The 19,477-nt window shown below is 41.3% G+C and overlaps 1 protein-coding gene across 1 annotated transcript in view; it reads right to left on the reverse strand.

The window, feature by feature from the left end:
* Nucleotides 1-4,523: 4,523 nt before the first annotated feature.
* LHFPL6 (LHFPL tetraspan subfamily member 6) overlaps nt 4,524-19,477 on the reverse strand; it is a 232,512-nt gene continuing 217,558 nt past the window's right edge. Inside the window, exon 4 of the mRNA XM_032610695.1 lies at nt 4,524-5,665. Within this exon, the coding sequence (XP_032466586.1) occupies nt 5,547-5,665 (119 nt within the window). The 3' untranslated portion in view covers nt 4,524-5,546. The remainder of the gene's footprint in view (nt 5,666-19,477) is intronic.

Here is a 19,477-nt window from a genome sequence, read left to right on the forward strand (position 1 = left end):
CAAAAATGCTGAATGAATTTTGTCTTCCACCTTCCCTTCACAGCTAGCCTTCTTCTTGTTTTTGTAACTTTGTAATAAGGCATGAATGATACACAAAAACCTGACCATGTTTAATGTATATAATTTGATGAGTTTGGACATACGTATACATCCATGATACCATCACCACAATCAAGGTAACAAACATATCCATCACCTTCAAATGCTTCCTTATGTCTCTGTCTTTGTGTGTGTGTGCTAAGAACACTCAACATGAGATCTACAATATGAACAAAGTGTTACTACCTTTTTTAATAAATTTACTTATTCATTTATTTTTGGCTGCACTCGGTCTTCGTTTCTGTGCACAGGCTTTCTTTAGTTGTGGCGAGCGGAGGCTACTCTTCGTTGCAACGCGCAGGCTTCTCATTGTGGTGGCTTCTCTTGTTGCGGAGCATGGGCTCTAGGCGCGAGGGCTTCAGTAGTTGTGGCACGCAGCCTCAGTAGTTGTGGCTCGCGGGTTCAGTAGTTGTGGCACATGGGATTAGCTGCTCCGCGGCATGTGGGATCTTCCTGGACCAGGGCTCGAACCTGTGTCCCCTGCACTGGCAGGTAGATTCTTAACCACTGTGCCACCAGGGAAGTCCCTAAACAAATTTTAAGTGCACAGTACCTTATTGTTGACTCATCTTGTATAGCTGTGACTTTATACCCATTGAACAGAAAGACCCCATTTTCTACCCACACCCACAGCTAAGTTTCTTGAAAGAGCATAATTTTCTTCTTCTTTATCTCTTACTCAGTCTTCTACACCTAACAATTTAAGTTCCACCCCACCACTCCACTACCGCTGCTTTTTTCTGTGGTCATTATTAAACTTCTCATTATTTATTTATTTATGTTTTGCGGTACGTGGGCCTCTCACTGTTGTGGCCTCTCCCGTTGCGAAGCACAGGCTCGGGACGCGCAGGCTCAGCTGCCATGGCTCACGGGCCCAGCCGCTCCGCGGCACGTGGGATCTTCCCGGACCGGGGCACGAACCCGCGTCCCCTGCATCGGCAGGCGGACTGTCAACCACTGCGCCACCAGGGAAGCCCCTAAACTTCTCATTATTGAGTCAAATAAATATGCCTTGGCTCTCCCAAAGTATTTGCCATAAACACTATTGAGAACTCCTCCCTCCCTCTTGAAGTTCTCTTCTCTTTCACGGGTATCTGCAACAATATCTTCTTTTGAATTTTTTCCTACCTCTGACTGCTCCTTCAACAGGGATCCTGATTTCAGGATCAGGATCTACTGGCTCTATCCCCCTGTCCTTTCTAACCTGCCCCATCCTCTCCACCTCCACTAACTTTGCCTACCTAGGTTGGGGCCCTCACACTTCTCGCCTGGATGACATTACCCTATTTGTTTGTCTCCTTTACCAGGCACTTAGACCACTGCAGGTGTTCAACAACTCTTTGTTGGTGGGATGAATGCATTGTGACAATTCCTCTCCCCACTTCTGCCACTCAGTGACTCACCATGCTTGCTGCAGGCACCTTTCTAAAACACATAGGTAGTCAGGCTGCATCTCCCCCTATGCCAAATCCTTCCACTGCCTCCGGGATCAATTTTGATCCTCTTAGCACGGCACAAAAAGCACTTCTTGCCCTTTCCGTGCCTCATCTCCTACCATCCCCCAATGCACACTCAGTGCAGGCCTGTGAGATAACCCACAGCACCAGTACTCTTTAAGAACCTTCCCCACCCCCTGTCTCTTTTTATTAAAGTACAATTAACATACAATAAGCATACAATGAAGTGCATGTATCTATCGATTCTGGCAAGTGTATACATCCATGTAACCACCACCCTCATCAATATACAAAACATTCCCATCATCTCAGGAAGTTCCCTATGTCCTCACCAGTTAATCACCTCAGATAAACCACTGTCCTGATATCTGTCACCATATATTAGTTTTGCCTCTGTGTCTGGCTTCTTTAGTTCAGCATAATGTCTGTGAGATGCATCGATGTTGTCATGTATACTAGAAATGCATTCTTTTTCACTGACGAGTAGTACTCCACTGTTTAAATATATCATAATTCCTTTATGTATTGGTGAGCATTTGAGGTGTTCTCAGTGTCGGATTATTATGAACTCCGAACATTTTAATGCCATTTTTTGTGGACATAGATTTTTTTCTTTTTTTGCATGAATACCTAGGAGAGGAATTCCTATGGTTAACTTAAGAAAAACTGCCTAAATGTTTCCAACCACACATCTCCATACTTGGCAACATTTGGTGTTGTAATTTTTTTTTAATTTTAGTCATTCTAGCGTATGTTAAGTGGTGTTTCACTGTGGCTCCGAGTCTCACATTCTTCTTGACTACTGATGTTGAGCACCTTTTCAATGTGATTATTGGCATTTGTGTATCTTCTTTTGTAAAATATTCCATTTATTTGAACCATTCAAAAAACTGAGTTGTCTTTTTATTATTTCTTTGAAAGAGTTACTCAGAATATAAGTTCTTTGCCAGATATGTAACTTTTCGAGTCTTTGGCTTACCTTTTTGTTTTCTTAATGATGTCTCTGAAGCGCAGAAAATCATCATTTATCATCTTTCTTTTCCTTATGCCCTTTATCTTTAATAAATAAATTAAGGTAAAGGATTCCAGTTTACCTGGGAGAGGCTTCCTCCTTATCTTTGAGAGTCAGTTGACATAACGGGACGTGTAATCACTGATGTTCTTCTTTGTTTTCCCCCATAAGCTTAGGAGCAACTTGAGAGCAGGTGTTGTACTTTATGGAGTGCTTTATATAGAGTAGCAGAATGCCCAGCAAGTAGCGGAAGCTCAAGAACTATTTGTTACCCAAATATGTTGAAAACTGGAAGAGTCAATTCAGTTTCATCAATTAACTACTTTACACATCATCTTCTCTTCCTAAAAACAAGGAAAACTCCCCACTTACCTCAAAAGCATGTACAAGCAATGAAAGCTTTATGAGGTTGTGAATGGAGCTTTTTTGGTCCCTTACGTGTACATCAGTAAGCAGCCTGTGAATATATACTTTTCATAGATTTTATATTATTGTTATTATTAATATTGTTTCATGAATCCTGATTTTCACTTGAAAAGCTGTAAATGTAATTCTTTATTTTTTAGTATAACTCTTAATACATCAGATGTTCCTCATCAAATGCTGGGACATCTTGAACCAAAGAAAACTATGACTAGTCAGACTAGAGACACAAGGGTTTGCCAGTTGACTTGATCATGTCAGAGTGATCAGCTTTTTATCACTAATGTCTAAAACCCTAAGGATTACATCAAAATGACAATGTTATCGTTCAATCTGTCCAAGAAATTAGACCTTAATGAATTCCATTGAGAACTCCAACTTGATAATGAGCTAAGAAGTCGTAACAGTATTCTGACAGGAAGGTACAGTTTGAAATTTGAAAAGCACCAGCAATACATGAAAATGATGGGCTAATGGAGGGAGCAAAGTGCAATCTTCTCCTCCTGGCAGGAAGCCACAGAATGGAGAAGCCCCTGCTCAGTGAACAATGAGACGCAATCAAACGGCATTCAGTGCATGATGAATTAAGCATCTGAGAGCAGAGTGACTTTTTCCATAGCAACAAAGCCTCAGAAAGCCCAGAATGTTATTGGCCAGAGTCTTGTATTGTTCTTCCGGGGCTACATCAATCCTCACCCTGGATGATTAAAAGTGCCAGAAGCAAGTGTGATATTCGGATATTCAAGTTAAATGATAAATGTGCATAGAATGAATAGAAAATAGAGTTACATGTGTAAATAGCCAGAATGTTCAATTTCCAAATATGAAAAGTATATAATTTAGAAACTCATTGAAATGGAAGTTTGAAGGATTTGATGCTTACTCAGCATCGCCTAATAAAAGAATGTATCCGTTATCCAATCTTTGCTTTTGAAAGAGCTGGTTCTGTTAGGGGGTTGTGAAAGGGTCCAGATCTTTCTCTCTAGTCAAGGCTTTATGCTGGTAGCAGGAGTGTGAAAGAATCTTTCTCAATGGCCAAGATCCCTGAAAGAACAGAGGTATGAAACTGCCCCTGGCACAGAAGCACCGAAGAAATGCAGCGCCTTGTAGAAAGTGGAGAAGCAGCACGTCACTGTCAGCTTGTGACCACTCTGTCATCATCCAAGGAGACTGAACCATGACCTGGTTTTCGTCGCCTTCAGCCACTTCTAAATGTTGTCCATATTCTCAAACTTCATCCAAAATAGACTTGAAATTCTTCTCTCATATGGATTTGATCATGATTGAAGTGCAATGAACAGGCAGTTAGAATTCTGGTTGCAAAGAATTTAAGTTGAAAGCAGGAATTATGTCTTACCTGTAATACCTTGTGTGCCGAGAATAACTCCTGGTTGGATGACTAGTGGGTGAATGAATAGGAGGCCTAAAAATGAAATGGAAAATTTACAGGACAGTTGGAGTTGAAAGGCTACATTTAGGAAATTAAAGAAGCAAACCCCATAACTGAATTAACACTCTATGACACATTGAGCTACTGATCAAAGAGAGAATTTATTCACAGAGCTTTTCAAATACAAACAAAATAGCACGTTTTTATTTTTTACAAAATGAATATTGGAATAAATGTGGTACAGCACAGTACAATAATGGATGAAAGAAAACAAGATCTAGTGACTAGAAATGTCTCTCATTACTCTCACATCTTCAACTGAATTCTCTCCTACAGTGGACAGAAAGTTGCCCCTTTACTTCGTAAGAATACCATAGCAGAAGCTACTCAGAGAAATATTGCATATTTTTTGAATAATATTGAAATACAAAGGCTTAATTCTAAAGATCTGCATAAACACTGAAAACACATTGAGGGCATAAAGAGTTTATGCAGAGTATACAAAATACTGATAAGAGTGGCTTATTGGTCCATTTATTAGGTTTAATGTATACTTTATAAAGTGATAATATGGTATTTTAAATGTGTATTAAAAAGAAAACAGAGGAGTAATGCACTGCTAAACCTCTCATACAGACTGTGCGACAATTTAAATGTCTGTGTATGCGCATGTGTGTGGATGCGTACATCTGTATGCGCTCGTGTGCTTTCAGAAGTGCCATGACTTACTGGGAACGTCTGTGCGTTACCCTGCTTCCCAACCTAATACTGTTTCTACTAGCCCTTTTGATTCTCTGAGTCATCATCCATAAAAAAACAAACAAACAAAAAAAAAACCCCACCTTGTTTGCTGCGTATATAGATTTGTTTTGTGTATGTGTGTGTTCTACATCAACAATACTCTGTGGAATAGAAACACCCAACACCCTGCAATATTTTTAGCCTTTGGTCCATTTTTCTCTATCATTCCATGCTCTACATTTCTTTCACAAATCTTGCACAACCCTTCCATACGGTATAATGTTTTTAATTCCACTGGGTTTCATTTCATTAGTGTTGTATGGTTTAGAACCACTATTCCACCTTTTGAGAATAGCTGGATGCTTCAGTCCCTCCCAGCCCCTTCAGCCCATCTTCTCCTCTGTTTGCTCTTGGTGGCTCCATCTCAGTATGGGTACTGTTTCTGTTTCTTGCCTGAGAAGCAAGCCAGCCATGTGCATAGCAGCATGGCGGTGGCAGCACCTGCTCCCGTGCAGTAGTAGGCCCAACCGATTTCACACTTACCTAGGGACACAAGAGAAGGAGAGAAAGCAGGCACAGATCAGGATGATTTTACAGGAGCTTCTGTCATTTCTCCCAGGGTGTGTGTTCCTGGTGTACCACAGTGAAACTGAAATACTCATTAGAAACGTGACATTCATTCAAATGGAATGATAACAAGGGAGGAAACGTATCCCATGACGGAAGAAAGCCGGAATAGTTGTGTGCATTTCAGAAGGACCTCAAGGCCTATGTCTCCTGCTAGCCAGTGACAGAAACCTTTTCTCCCCAACTGCGATGCTCACTCCCGTGGCTGAAGCAAAGGAGGAATAACAGCAATCAGGATAGGAGAGATGAAGGTATTAGTTCTGATTTAAATCACCCAAACTCATATGCGTAATGAGGTACCTTAGAAAAAAATTCAAAATATAGGTAAGTCCTAAATATAGATACAGTTTCTGCAAAAGGGCCACTCTAAGGAGGAGATCCCTTTGAAGAATAATGCTAAAGTGAAAGAATCTACCAAAAAACTCCTGGAACTACTAAGTGACAACAGAAATGTTGCAGGATACAAGGGTAATATATAAAATTCAATTGCTTCCTATATACCAGTAATGAACAAGTGGAATTTGAAATTATATTAGCATCCCGCAAAATGAAATAAGTAAAAATCTGACAAAATAGTACAAGGTCTTTATGAGGAAAACTATAAAACTGATGAATGAAATCAAAGAACTAAATAAATGAAGAGACATTCCATGTTCATGGATAGGAAGGCTCAATATTGTCAAGACGTCAGTTCCTCCCAATTTGATCTACAGATTCAATGTAATTCTAATCAAAATTCCAGAAAGTTGTTTTGTGGATATCAGCAAACTTATTCTAAAGTTTATACGGAGAAACAAAAGACCCAGAATAACCAACACAATATTGAAGGAGAAGAACAAAGTTAGAGGACTGACACTACCTGAATTCAGGACTTACTATAAATCTCCAGTAGTCAAGACGGTGTGATATTGGTGAAAAAATAGACAAATAGACTAATGCAACAGAATAGACAGCCCAGAAGCAGACCCACATAAATATAGTTAACTGATCTTTAACAAAGGAACAAAGGCACTGCAATGAAGCAAAGACAGTATTTTCAATAAATGGTGCTGGAACAACTGGACATCCACACGCAAAAAAAGGAAATTGGACACAGACCTTACACCCTTCACGAAAATCAACTTAAAATGGAGCACAGGCTGAAATGTAAAACGTAAAACTATGAAAATCCTAGAAGATAACATAAGAGAAAATCCAGATGCCCTTGGGTATGGTAATGACTCTAGATATAACACAATTCATGAAAGAACTAACTGATAAGCTGAACTTTACTAACATTTAAAAAAACTTCTGCTCTGTGACAATGTCAAGAGAATGAAAAAACAAACTGCAGACTGAGAGAAAAATGTGCAAAAGACACATCTGATAAAGGACAGTTATCCAAAATATACAAACACTTAAAACTCAACAATAAGAAAACAGACCTGATTAAAAAATGGACCAAACACCTCAGACCACAGACACCTTACCAAAGAAGATATACAGATGGCAGAGAAGCATATGAAAAGACACTCCACATCATGTCATCAGGGAAATGCAAATTAAAATGACAATGATATGCCACTACCTACCTATTAGAATGGCCAAAATCTGGAACACGGACACCACCAAATGTTGGCGAGGATGTGGAGCAACAGGAACTCTCATACATTGGTGGTAAGAATGTGCAGTGTTACAACCATTTTAGAAGACAGTATGGTGGTTTCTTAGAAAACTAAACATACTCTTACCATACAATCCAGCAGTTGCATTCCTTGGTGTTTACCTAAAGGAGCTGAAAACCTGTGTCCACACAAACATCTGCACCTGGATATTTTTAGCAGCTTTATCCATAACTGCCAAAACTTTGAAGCAATGGAGGTGCCTTTCAGAGTCAGGACTCAAATCTGGGTACCAGGTTCTAAGAATAAGAACTCACTGACCCAAAACATCCTCCTTGAATTAGTGGGATAGGTTTCCGCATTCATTAATCCTTTTTTTAAAACAACATTCAAGTTATTCTTTTTGCATGTACAGTAAGGAAGTCCTCTATATCTCTCATTCAACATTGTCTTTTCTGCCCTAATTGAATCCCCTTTTTAGTCAGTCTTAAGAAAATCAGAAATCAGACAATGCTCCAACAACAACCATTTTCTCCCTTTTCTTTTGTTTTTGTTTATCCATTACATTAGCTAAAACACATACAACCAGATGCTTGGATTTCACAGTCATTGAACATACAAACCATAGTTTGAAAACCATATCTTTTTTTTACATGTCAGTCATTTTTACCTTGTTCATTAATAACTTCTCTATTGAAAACTACAAAGACTGTTAGGTGTAGCATGCAATTCGACTTCCTATCTTCACTGAAGTCTACTGAAGCGGTAGTTAGCATGTGCCCCATTTACAGATAAGAAGGTGAGGTGAGGCAAAGCTTGAGTCATTGGCTTGTAGTCACCATAAGTCAATAGCAACAAAATTAGACCAAGAGCCTCCACATCTTAAAAGTACTCTAGGGCACTACCTATGTACCAGACAACAGGATACGTTCAGCCTGCAACTTTGATTTCTCCCTCTCCATATCCAATAATAAATAATAACAATTCAGAAATAGAAAACACAGATTGATTACTATTTGCTCTGAATTGTAGAAGAGCTTTCGTGGAGTAAACATTAAGTACATTTAATCCTCATAAGAACACGATGTGGTAGGTACCTGAGTATCATCCCCACCATTCGCATGGGGACACCAAGGCCAAGGAAAGTTCAGTAACCCGTCCAAGGACTCACCTGTATAGTAAGTGACGAGTCCTTTGTGTCTCTCTCCACAATTTATTCTGTGTGCCTCCACTCCTCAAGTGCCTACAGCAACCCCCGGCAGTCTTACCTGATGTCATTGCTTCCCTGTCTCCCTGCTTTTATTTATGGTATCATCAACAGCAAAGAGGGCAGCTATCTCTTCAAAAATCAATCATGTTAAGTCACTCTCTTACTTAAAATCCTTTAATGATTTCTCAAACATGCAATCTCCTTCCAAAGGCCTGTGAGCCCCTGAATGAGCTGGCATCTGCCTACTTCTCAGACCTCATGACCACCTTCCCTCTTGTCTTCTTTCTGGCCATACTGGCTGTCTTCTCTGGACCACATCAGGCTTATATTGGCTCCAGTACTCCTCACTCACTATTCCTTACACCCCAAAAATTCTACTTCCAGATCATTAGAGAGCTGGAGCTTTCTCAGATGGAATCTACCTGCCCCCCGCAACTTGTCTCATCAAAGTCACTCTATTCCTTTACCTCACTTTATTGCCTTTGTAGCACTTGCCATGGTTTGTAAATATTGTGTGTGCGTGTGTTTAACTTCAGTCTATCCCACTAGAATGGGGAGACCTTTGTATATTTTGTTCCCTACTGTACCCCTACAACAGTGCCTGGCTCACAGTAGGCACTCAGTAAATAAATGCTGAACGAAAGACAAGGTAAAAGAAAGAGAGAAAGAAAGGAAACAAAGTAGGCAGACAGTTAGTCTTTCAATAATACAGTATGGGATTTTAAGAGTAACTCCAGTCTTATTTGACACAGAATTTCTGGAGAGAAGTTCCCAAACCAACTGTGCATTTATAGCTTTGTACAGAGTGTGTTCAATTTAAAAGGACAATAGATCCTGAAAGAGCACATCTCCACCCCAGGCTGGGTCTCACTGGCACAACGACCTCCATTAATACTGACAGATAGAATCAGTCTTTTCAAGGGTAACAGAGTCTCCTTCATGGACCAGATTTTCTGATAACCATAGGCTAATGTGGCTGTGAGTCTTGGGAATAATCTCCATTTTGAATTATTCTTTAGCTGGACTAAACAATCTAGGAGGGAGAATTAATAGGTAGCTAAGAGATGGCAGGTGGTTTAGAACCAAAAAGTCAGCAAAATCTGTGGTCAGTCCATTCAGTATAAGGCTTATAACACAGAACACAATCAGTTATTCATTAATAATAAGGTGTTGATCTTCCATGACCTAACATGAAAAGTGGAGTACATAATTCTTTATTAATTATTGGACACTCACTCAAGAAAAAGTAGTTGGTGAGGCTATTTAATAGTAGTGTATGTGGGCTTCCCTGGTGGCGCGGTGGTTGAGAATCCGCCTGCCAATGCAGGGAACATGGGTTCGAGCCCTGGTCTGGGAAGATCCCACATGCCGCGGAGCAACTAGGCCCGTGAGCCACAACTACTGAGCCGGCGCATCTGGAGCTTGTGCTCCGCAACAAGAGAGGCCGCGATAGTGAGAGGCCCGCGCACCGCGATGAAGAGTGGCCCCCGCTCGCCGCAACTAGAGAAAACCCTCGCACAGAAATGAAGACCCAACATAGCAAAAATAAATAAATTAATTAATAAACTCCTACCCCCAACATCTTCTTTAAAAAAAAAAAAAATAATAATAATAGTGTAAGTAACAGTAGTCACGTGTGTTAAATAAAGATTAAAAAAAAAAAAGCTACTAAAGCATTGACTATCAGAGAACCCAGGAAAGACAGTATAACTTTTTCTCTCCTCTAGAAAAGTCAATAAAATAGCGTAAGTTTAAATCTTAGGGGCTCTGAACTCAGGGTTGCTGTAGCAGATGGTGTAGATGCTCCACCCAATTCCTTTGGATCCCTTTGCTGGTTCTGGGCTCTCATCCATCAGCTACTGACTGTACTTTGCTCCTAACAGCTTATACTTGCAACCCTCTTCAGAGGACCCGTGAGCTGGGGGGCCACTTTGCTCCAACTCTCAGAAAGTTGAAGTACCCCTGGCGGGACTGGTAGCCACTGACGGGCTGGTGCAGGAGTCTGAAAGCCCTCCTTCTTGCCTCCAGGTGGGACAAACTCTGCTGTGGCATGAATGTTCCAGAGCTCGTAAGAGTCCAGACTGAGGCTGGGACCTCACCTGGAATTGCACCCTCGCTTCGTGTCCACGCTTTCACTATCTTGCTTTCCCACTTCCTACTGGTTTCTCCTCGGCTCATTTCCTTGATCCCTTGGACAGGAATCCTCATCTCAGGGTCTCAGCTCTGGGGAACCCAATTTCAGAGAAGAGCAAATGAACACAGTCTTTCTTGTTTTTCTTTACCATGATAAGGGTTTGTGAAGTTTCTTCAGTTGTTAGAGGCTTAACCCACCCACCTACCCACCCAAGCCCTGCCATCCCCTGAAACACCCAGAGCCAGAATAGACCCTTCAGCACATCCTTGCTATGCTATCATCTTCCCGGGGTCAATCCAACTCCTTGCCTTGATAAGTGTGTATGTGCCATTTCTAATAACTGCTATGTTTCTGGAGCCTTTCTTGTTTGTGTCATAAAACATGTAGTCAACTCAGCAGACCAACCATCCATCATACGAAAATGGAAAGGTAGGACGCCAAATAAAGGTACTTAAAAAGTGTACTATCATAGAAAATGTTTGAGGATGTTACACAATCTTGCTGCTGATCACACACACGTGCTAGTTTACGTATGTGATTTATACATTTTGTGGTTTAAATTTAGCAACTGGCTAAGATCCAAAATGAGCAACTAATGATCAGTGTGATTTAAAAGAAAATTATTCCTCTATTTCAGATACGAAGACGTTGGTTTGCTAAGTAATTGATAAAATAAATCATTATTAAATCAATAAGGATTTATTCTGGTATTTTGGATTGTATAGAAATACAGCCACCTCATCAATCTAACTTCAAAAAAATATACAAAAGCATATACCACACACACACACATATCTTCAGAGAAACAAAAAGTGGTCAAGGTCAGTGTAGTAAGATCAAAATGTGTCAATAAAATTTAGGCAAATCTAAAGAAACACTGAGTCATCCATCCCCTGATTCTTGAGTCCCTTCTTCCCACCCTCTCTCCCTCCCTCAATTCTTTCATAAATTCAACAAATTAAAAAAAAATTTATTGGAGTATAGTTGATTTACAATGTTGTGTTAGTTTCAGGTGTACAGCAAAGTGAATCAGTTATACATATATCCACTCTTTTTTTTTTTAGGATTCTTTTTCCATGTAGGCCATTACAGAGTACTGAGTTCCCTGTGCTATACAGCAGGTTATTATTAGTTATCTATTTTATATAAAGTAGTGCATATATGTCAGTCCCAATCTCCCACAACAAATATTTTTTAACCGCCCACTCCAACTAGGAATCACTGGATGCTAGGGATCTACTTTGGAAAGAGATAAATACAGCCCCTGCTATCAAGGAGCCATCGTCTAGTCAAGGGTGTATTAAACAATAATTACTTAGATATTTATATAATGATAATTGTGATATGCGCTTTGAAGAAAAAACATCCAGGATGCTAAGACAGCAAATCACAAGGACTTTTATACAGTGAGGTCTGTGAAGGAGAGCCTTAAATTAGAAGTGAAATTTAAGCTGAGACCTGGCAGATGAGCAGGGGCTAGCCAAGCCTGAATGTGGGAGGCCAGGGAAGAGTGTATTTGCACCAGGGGGATGGGAAATGTAATGGAGAAACGTAAGCAGATTTGGGTCTCGTTCAAGTATCATTCAAAGAGATGGGGTTGGGTGTGACCACCTCCAGAGTTTGAGAGCTGGAAGCCTGAAGACTTCCTCTTCAAATGTTCATCTACACTGGTGTATAGACATGTGAGATAGTCAACATCCATCGGTAAGCCTTGAGCACCTACTCTTTGTGTTGCAATATTACAGGAGACCAATGAGGGGACGAGACAGATAGCATCTTTGGTTTTACAAAGCTTATGTTCTAGTAAGACTGATTCTTGAGTATCACTCACATCAGTTGCATTATTTTGAAGCCACTCCTCGTATATTTTACTCAAGTCTGTTAGAAATTCAGTTAACAAAATTAACTAGATATAAAAGGGAGTTTTTTTCATGAAACTATAAATGTAAATGTACCTCGAATTTCTTCAAAGGAGAAGAAAGATTCTTCTTCCTGAGCGTGATTCCTTCCATTGTTAAAACCCACACGCTCAATAATAAGAAATTAGCACTGTGCTTTACAGTAACAGGAGAAAAAGTCTTTCTGAGTACATTAGGCTATTAGGAAAGAGCAGATGCTTAAGTTAATATGTTTTAAACCTTACTGTAGTCCATGAGTAGTAACAGAACCAAAGGAAACCAGGGAATACGGGACCATTCTTCGCTGGCCTCTCACTTCCCCTGTCGTGGCAAAAAATTCTCGTTATTTTAATGCAAACCGAAAGCATTTTGCTAGAGGGCAAGTTTTGTCTGGGATCCTTTCAGGAAATTAGAGAAGCAAATCTGTTAAACTTTCTCTTTTGCTCTCTGTAATGCTCCATCAAACAGGACTCCAAGCACGCTGGGTTGGCAAACTGCTGCTTTCAACGACGGGGAATGCCACTCTTGACAGATAAAATAGAGGTTAATGGGACAGAAAGCAGCAAACCACAGCCACCTGCAAAATCAATGGGAAAAGGTTCTGTGGCTGCATTCCAGGGCAGCCCCAGGGAGAAGATAAGATGGCTGGGAGAGGTGTGGCTGATTCTTTAGGGTGCCTCAAATTAGTTTTTAGCACATCTCCTGTTAGTAACAGAGACAGAAGAAAAGGTACAAAGAACCCAGCTTTACTACAAATAACAATGAAATTCCAGTGATCAGTTTTATTTGCTTACTCTTTCAGAGCCTACCATGTGACTGCCTGTCTCATTCCTGTATCCCAAAGCTCAGTACAGCGATGCCTGGACCACAGCAGACAACTGATACATATTTGTGGTGTGAATGAATGGCTATGAGACACTATAACTGTGCTGAGAACAGAGATCTGAAATTAATAATTATATAATAGCTGTCATGGACAGCCCGTGAGCCAGGTGCTTAACAGTTTAGAAGTGGCATCTGATTTAACCATTTTTGCCTATGATGCTTTCAAGAAATTAGAGAAGCAAATCTGTTTATACTTTCCCAACATCATTCCCATTTTGAAGATGAAGACACTGAGTTAACATGCAAGATAAGTCACTGGCCCAGTATCTCAAATAAATGATGAAGCTTGAACTTGAACTTGAGTCAGTTCCAAAACTTTTTCGTGTGCTCAGGTATGTTTTAGGAAGATCTGTATCACATTGTCCCCATTTGTCTCTGCTAGAACTTACATGCCACAAGGAAATAAGATATATTTTGAGTGAAGTAAGTCAGAAAGAGAAAAACAAATATCCTATATTAATGCATATATGTGGAACCTAGAAAAATGGTACAGATGAACCGGTCTGCAGGGCAGAAATAGAGACACAGATGTAGAGAACAAACGTATGGACACCAAGGGGGGAAACTGATGGGGGGTGGTGGTGGTGGGATGAATTGGGAGATTGGGATTGACATATATACACTAATATGTATAAAACAGATAACTAATAAAACCTGCTGTATAAAAAGTAAATTAAATTAAATTTAAAAAATTTTAAAAAAAGATATATTTTGCATCTTTGAATTTACCAGTCTCCTTTGAAGACTCCATGCACCCGTGTCTACCTTGCACAATTCTAGTTATTAAAGGCCTGCATCTTGCAGACTTGGCTCTCCCAACTTCAGGGCCAATGAAACCAAACTGGCACTCTCTTGGCAATCCCATCCCCCTAGAGGATGTGAGGCAGTGGGGTCCAATAAGCTTGCTTGATCAAATTCAGATAACTGATTTTTCCTGGGTGATAACTGGCTACGGGCACGCTCTCAAACTGGATGTTTCTGACCTGTCCCCATCGGAGTGGAGCCGAGAAAGGGCTCCAGGCCCTGGGCACCCTCCAGCTCCCCTCTGCCTGTAAACCCCTGGCCATCGCGCCATCCTCATACCCAGAGACTTTGCCACGGTGCCTCCTGCTGTCCCAGTGCTCATTTAAGCACAAAACAGGTAGTCCTGCCCCCTGACTGATGCTGTCCAACACAAACCTCCCTGTGTCTTCGACCTTCCCCATGCTCTGCATTTGAACCTGAGCCCTGCCCGTTCCCAGCTCACTTCTTTCCTCACCGGGTCACTGCTGAGTTCCCGGCCTTGTGGCCACAGGTGCCTGAGTCCAGATATAAGCTGACTGCCTTCACTTATCAGGCAGAATATCTTTCATCTGTGATATTTAAAGTTTTTCAGCATGTAAAGATATCAACGCAAAGTTTGTGTAGAGAAGAAGCAGGCACGTCAGATTTCATCCCTTTTGCTGTACAAATAAGGAAGACAGGAAGGTGGAGGGATCTGTAGAGAAAAAAACTTCTGTATTCTTTTTTTTTTTCTTTTGCAGTACGCGGGCCTCTCACTGCCGTGGCCTCCCCCGTTGCGGAGCACAGGCTCCGGACGCGCAGGCTCAGCGGCCATGGCTCACGGGCCTAGCCGCTCCGCGGCATGTGCGATCTTCCCGGACCGGGGCACGAACCCGTGTCCCCCGCATCGGCAGGCGGACTCTCAACCACTGCGCCACCAGGGAAGCCCAACTTTTGTATTCTTAAATACCATGGGTGGAAGTCTCTCCTCTTGAGTCAATTCCTTCCTACCTCTTCATATTCAGACCATCTTGTCTGCCCTGTGCATTAAAAGCAAGAACAAAAGAATCTGTAGTGGGACCAATTCCTTTTGTTCTTTTGGGAAGTTACTGAACAGAGGTGTTGCTAGTGAAAAACAACAACAACAGGTTTTAAACATTTGACCTAAAACACACAAAAGCTTTAATTCAAACTTTTAATGGAACAAGGAGTTAAAATGACACCTGTGTCTGAAGAGAGAAGAGTGGAACTCAAACTTGATCACTGGGCAAAAAATGTAGAAGTAAAAAGGCTGAGGGAAGATAGTTTGTGAGATGCGGCTCATTTTAACGCTCTTTGCTTGTTTCTGTGTTTAGGACGAGAAGCATAAACTCACATTGCTGACCAGGGTCGTCCTGGACACAACTTCAGGGCACCATTTACACTGTACTCCCTGACATGTACTCTAGGAGGTACTGTCCACAAGCAGATCTCAGTAATGGTATCTCAGCACTCCATGGGCGCTTCCCAAGAGTAGACAGTATGGAGGGAGGTGCAATGGTAGAACCCCCCAAAGACTGAGCACTGAGTCTGTACAGAGTGCCCCAGGCAGTGGAGGCCACCTTCATGCCTCCTGTTTCCAGAGCGCGGCACAGTGGACAGACCCAGCAATTCTCCTCAAGAACTTCCGCTCTTGACTCTCATGAGTGAGGCTGACTATATCTTCTACCTCTCCTGCCCCTTCGTTCCCAGGTTTAGGGGACTGGACAGTTGGATTTGAACTCTCCTGGGAGTTGAACGGTACCTTTTTCCCCCAAACACATAGTACATCTCAGTGTATAAGGGTCTAGCTTGGAGCACTGGACCCACTTCTACAAATAGACTCTTAAAAGACTCTCCACCTTCTTTGTCTGCCCTACTTTCTCCACGGAGGTATCCAGGAATGTAAAGAGTTAGCATATAAAGCATATGTGTCCATTGGTAAGAGCTGGCACACTCAAGCTATGGCATTTGTAAGTACGCTCCATAACCTGCACGTCCAAGGGAGCAGGGATTTACTCTATGGAAAAGATAAGATATGTTTCTGCAAAGCGCTCATAACAGCACTGCGTCTAAGGAGATATGTTACAGTCAATTTTGATAGGGCTGGCCAGACGAGTACGTGACGGGAAATGACTGCTGTGCAAGCCCTGTACTCAAATATGAGTTCATGTTACATGGGTCTCAGGTTTCAGGGGAAAAAACCTTCTGAATTACACATTAATTCTATTCTATTCAACGGCATAAATTTCTCTTCTGGATTCCCTCAAAGATCTTGTTAAAGAGCCATAATTTTAATTTGCTCTGTTGTGTCTCTCTTGTCCCTATAGACGTGTTTTTGGCTCTACCTTTAGGGTGAGGACCTGAGAAATAAAGAAAAAAAGAGTTCTCCCAGGTACTATTTACCGTCTCCCATGGAAACAGCGCTAGCCATCATCGACTTAGGGATTTACTAGAAAGTGCCTATCTGAGGTCCCACACTTACACAGCTGCTCTAATTCACGAAAAGAACAGCAGCTGGACTTGATATAAGGTTCAGTCGTTCTGACCCCAAACTACACATCAGGGGAGAAAAGACATTATGATTTATTATTATCACTTTTATTTTTATTATGAATACTTTCTGGAATCTTAAGTTCTAATATCAGAGTGTAGATTTGGACAGCGAGCTTTTTAAAAAAACGTTTTGAGCATCTGGAGATTTAAAATGCTACTTTATGTTTGTTCTTTTCTGAAAATGGAAAACCATGAAGTAGAAATAAAGTTCAGAACAAACAATACCCGTTATGAGAAAAATAAATTCCATCTCTCTCACGTGTAATTTTATAATCACATTTATCAATCTGTAGATTAAAGTACTGTATCAACGTTAATTTCCTAATTTTGATAATTTTACTACTACATAAAGGAATGTTATTTTAAGGAATTATTCACTTAAGTATCTAGGCATGGGGCATCCTGTCTGAGGGAGAGATAATGGAGCAAGACAGAGGGGGAGAAGGACAAAGAGGATATGATGACGATACTTAACATGAAGGGAATCTGGGTGCAGAGTACATGAGAAGTTTTTGTACTATTTTTGCAACTTTTCTATAAATCTGAAATCATTTCAAAACCAAAATGAAATAAATATAAAACTTTATATATGTAGATGTAGACACAAATATATATGTGCACGCACACATATACATATATATACATATACAGATGGTCCCTGACTTATGATGGTTTGACTTACAATATTTTGACTTTGGGACAGTATGAAAGCAATACACATTCAGTAGAAACCGTACTTCGAATTTTGAATTCGGTCTTTGCCAGGGGCTAGTGATGTGCAGTCTGATCCCCTTTCTTGATGCTGGGCAGAGAGCACAGCTGCCAATCAGCCAGGCGATCGCCAGGGTGAACAACCGATATACTTACAACCACTCTGTTTTTCACTATCAGTACAGTATTCAATAAATTGCAAGAGATAGTCAACACTTGATTATAAAAAAGTGTTTTATGTTAGATGATTTTCCCCAACTGTAGGCTAATGTAAGTGTTCTGAGCATGTTAAAGTAGGCTAGGCTAAGCTCTGATGGTAGGTAGGTTAGGTGCAGTAAATCCATTTTCAGCTCAGGGTATTTTCAACTTACGATGGGTTTATTGGGATGTAATCCCTTCATAGGTTGAGGATCTGCATATAATACCAGTGGGAGGGAAGTTCCCTGGCGGTCCAGTGGTTAGGACTCCGCACTTCACTGCTGTGGGCCCGGGGTTCAATCCCTGGTCGGGGAACTAAGATCCTGCAAGCTGTGCTGCATGGCCAAAAATAAATAAATAAATAAAAATAAAACCAGTGGGGGAATTTTATACTTGTAAGTATAGAGAGCAAGAACTCAATACGTTGGTAAAATATGGCATGCAACATGAGAAATCTGCATAACGACAATTTTTGTTGTGTAATTAAAACATGACAGCCAATGAAACAAACAGCCTGTGGATTTAATCCACCTAAATAAGGAGGACATTTTAGCATGGATCATGAAATGCTGTGAAACGGCAACTGGGAGGGATATGTCTGCAGGACACCCAGGAAACTGAGCACAGGGCTCTGTCTTCTCCAGGATGTTCCCTGGGGGAGAACAGAGCAGCACGTGGGCTCAGAGGACCGATTTTCCTCCACAAAATTCCTTGGGCCTGGGAAGATGTAGGGGTTACACACTCTTTCCTTCCTACCGAAGGAAAAGGGTTTTCCAACTCACATATAGAAGGATTTCACACAAGCTAAGCATGTGCTCCAGAAGGGAAAGACCATAGGGATTTTTTTTTTTTTGCGGTACACGGGCCTCTCACTGTCGTGGCCTCTCCCGTTGCGGAGCACAGGCTCCGGACGCGCAGGCTCAGCGGCCATGGCATGTGGGATCTTCCCGGACCGGGGCACGAACCCGCGTCCCCTGCGTCGGCAGGCGGACTCTCAACCACTGCGCCACCAGGGAAGCCCCATAGGGATTTTTATGTGCGATCAAAGTCGTCCCCAGGCAGCTCCAGCCGTGGGTGCTTGAGGCAAGACAGGAAGGCGGGAGGAATGAGGACTACAGTAAAGGAATTAAACCTGAACAGGACAGAGGCATTTTTACATTCAAGCCTCGTCAAGAGCCAGTGCATCAACCTCCATTTCTGTGTCCTTCTGACTTTATTCTTTCTTCACTCCTTCTGCCACCTAGCACATCATCACAGATTTTAGAGTCAAAGGGATACTGGAAAAGGACCATCTAGATCAAGGGTTGGCAACCTTTTCCTCAAAAGGGCCAGAGGGTAAATATTTTAGGTCAAAAGCAGTCACAGACACAGAGTAAACACACGAGCATAAATGTGTTCCAATAAAACTTTATTTAAAAAACAGGCAGAACAGACTTGTCTCATAGTTTGTGGATTCTCGATCTAGGTCATCTGTATTTCACTGATGAGGACCCTGTGGCCCGGGAGACTAAGTGACCTTCCCAGATCTTTTGAACATGTTCTCTTTAGTAGGAGGGTCTTGCTCTTTGTTTCTAATGGAACATTTCCCAGGTCCCAATCTAAAGCGGGGTGCTGATGCTGGGTTATTCTTACCAAAAATCTAGTCCTATTTGGGTAATAAGTCTCTGCACTACGCAATTACCTGCTTGCACATTTAAAGTTAATTTCACATAGCTAAAGCAATCATTACAAAGCTGTGAGGGGAAGAAAAGCAAA

Source organism: Phocoena sinus, chromosome 18, assembly GCF_008692025.1.
Source record: "Phocoena sinus isolate mPhoSin1 chromosome 18, mPhoSin1.pri, whole genome shotgun sequence".
In the NCBI taxonomy this organism is placed as follows: Eukaryota; Metazoa; Chordata; class Mammalia; order Artiodactyla; family Phocoenidae; genus Phocoena; species Phocoena sinus.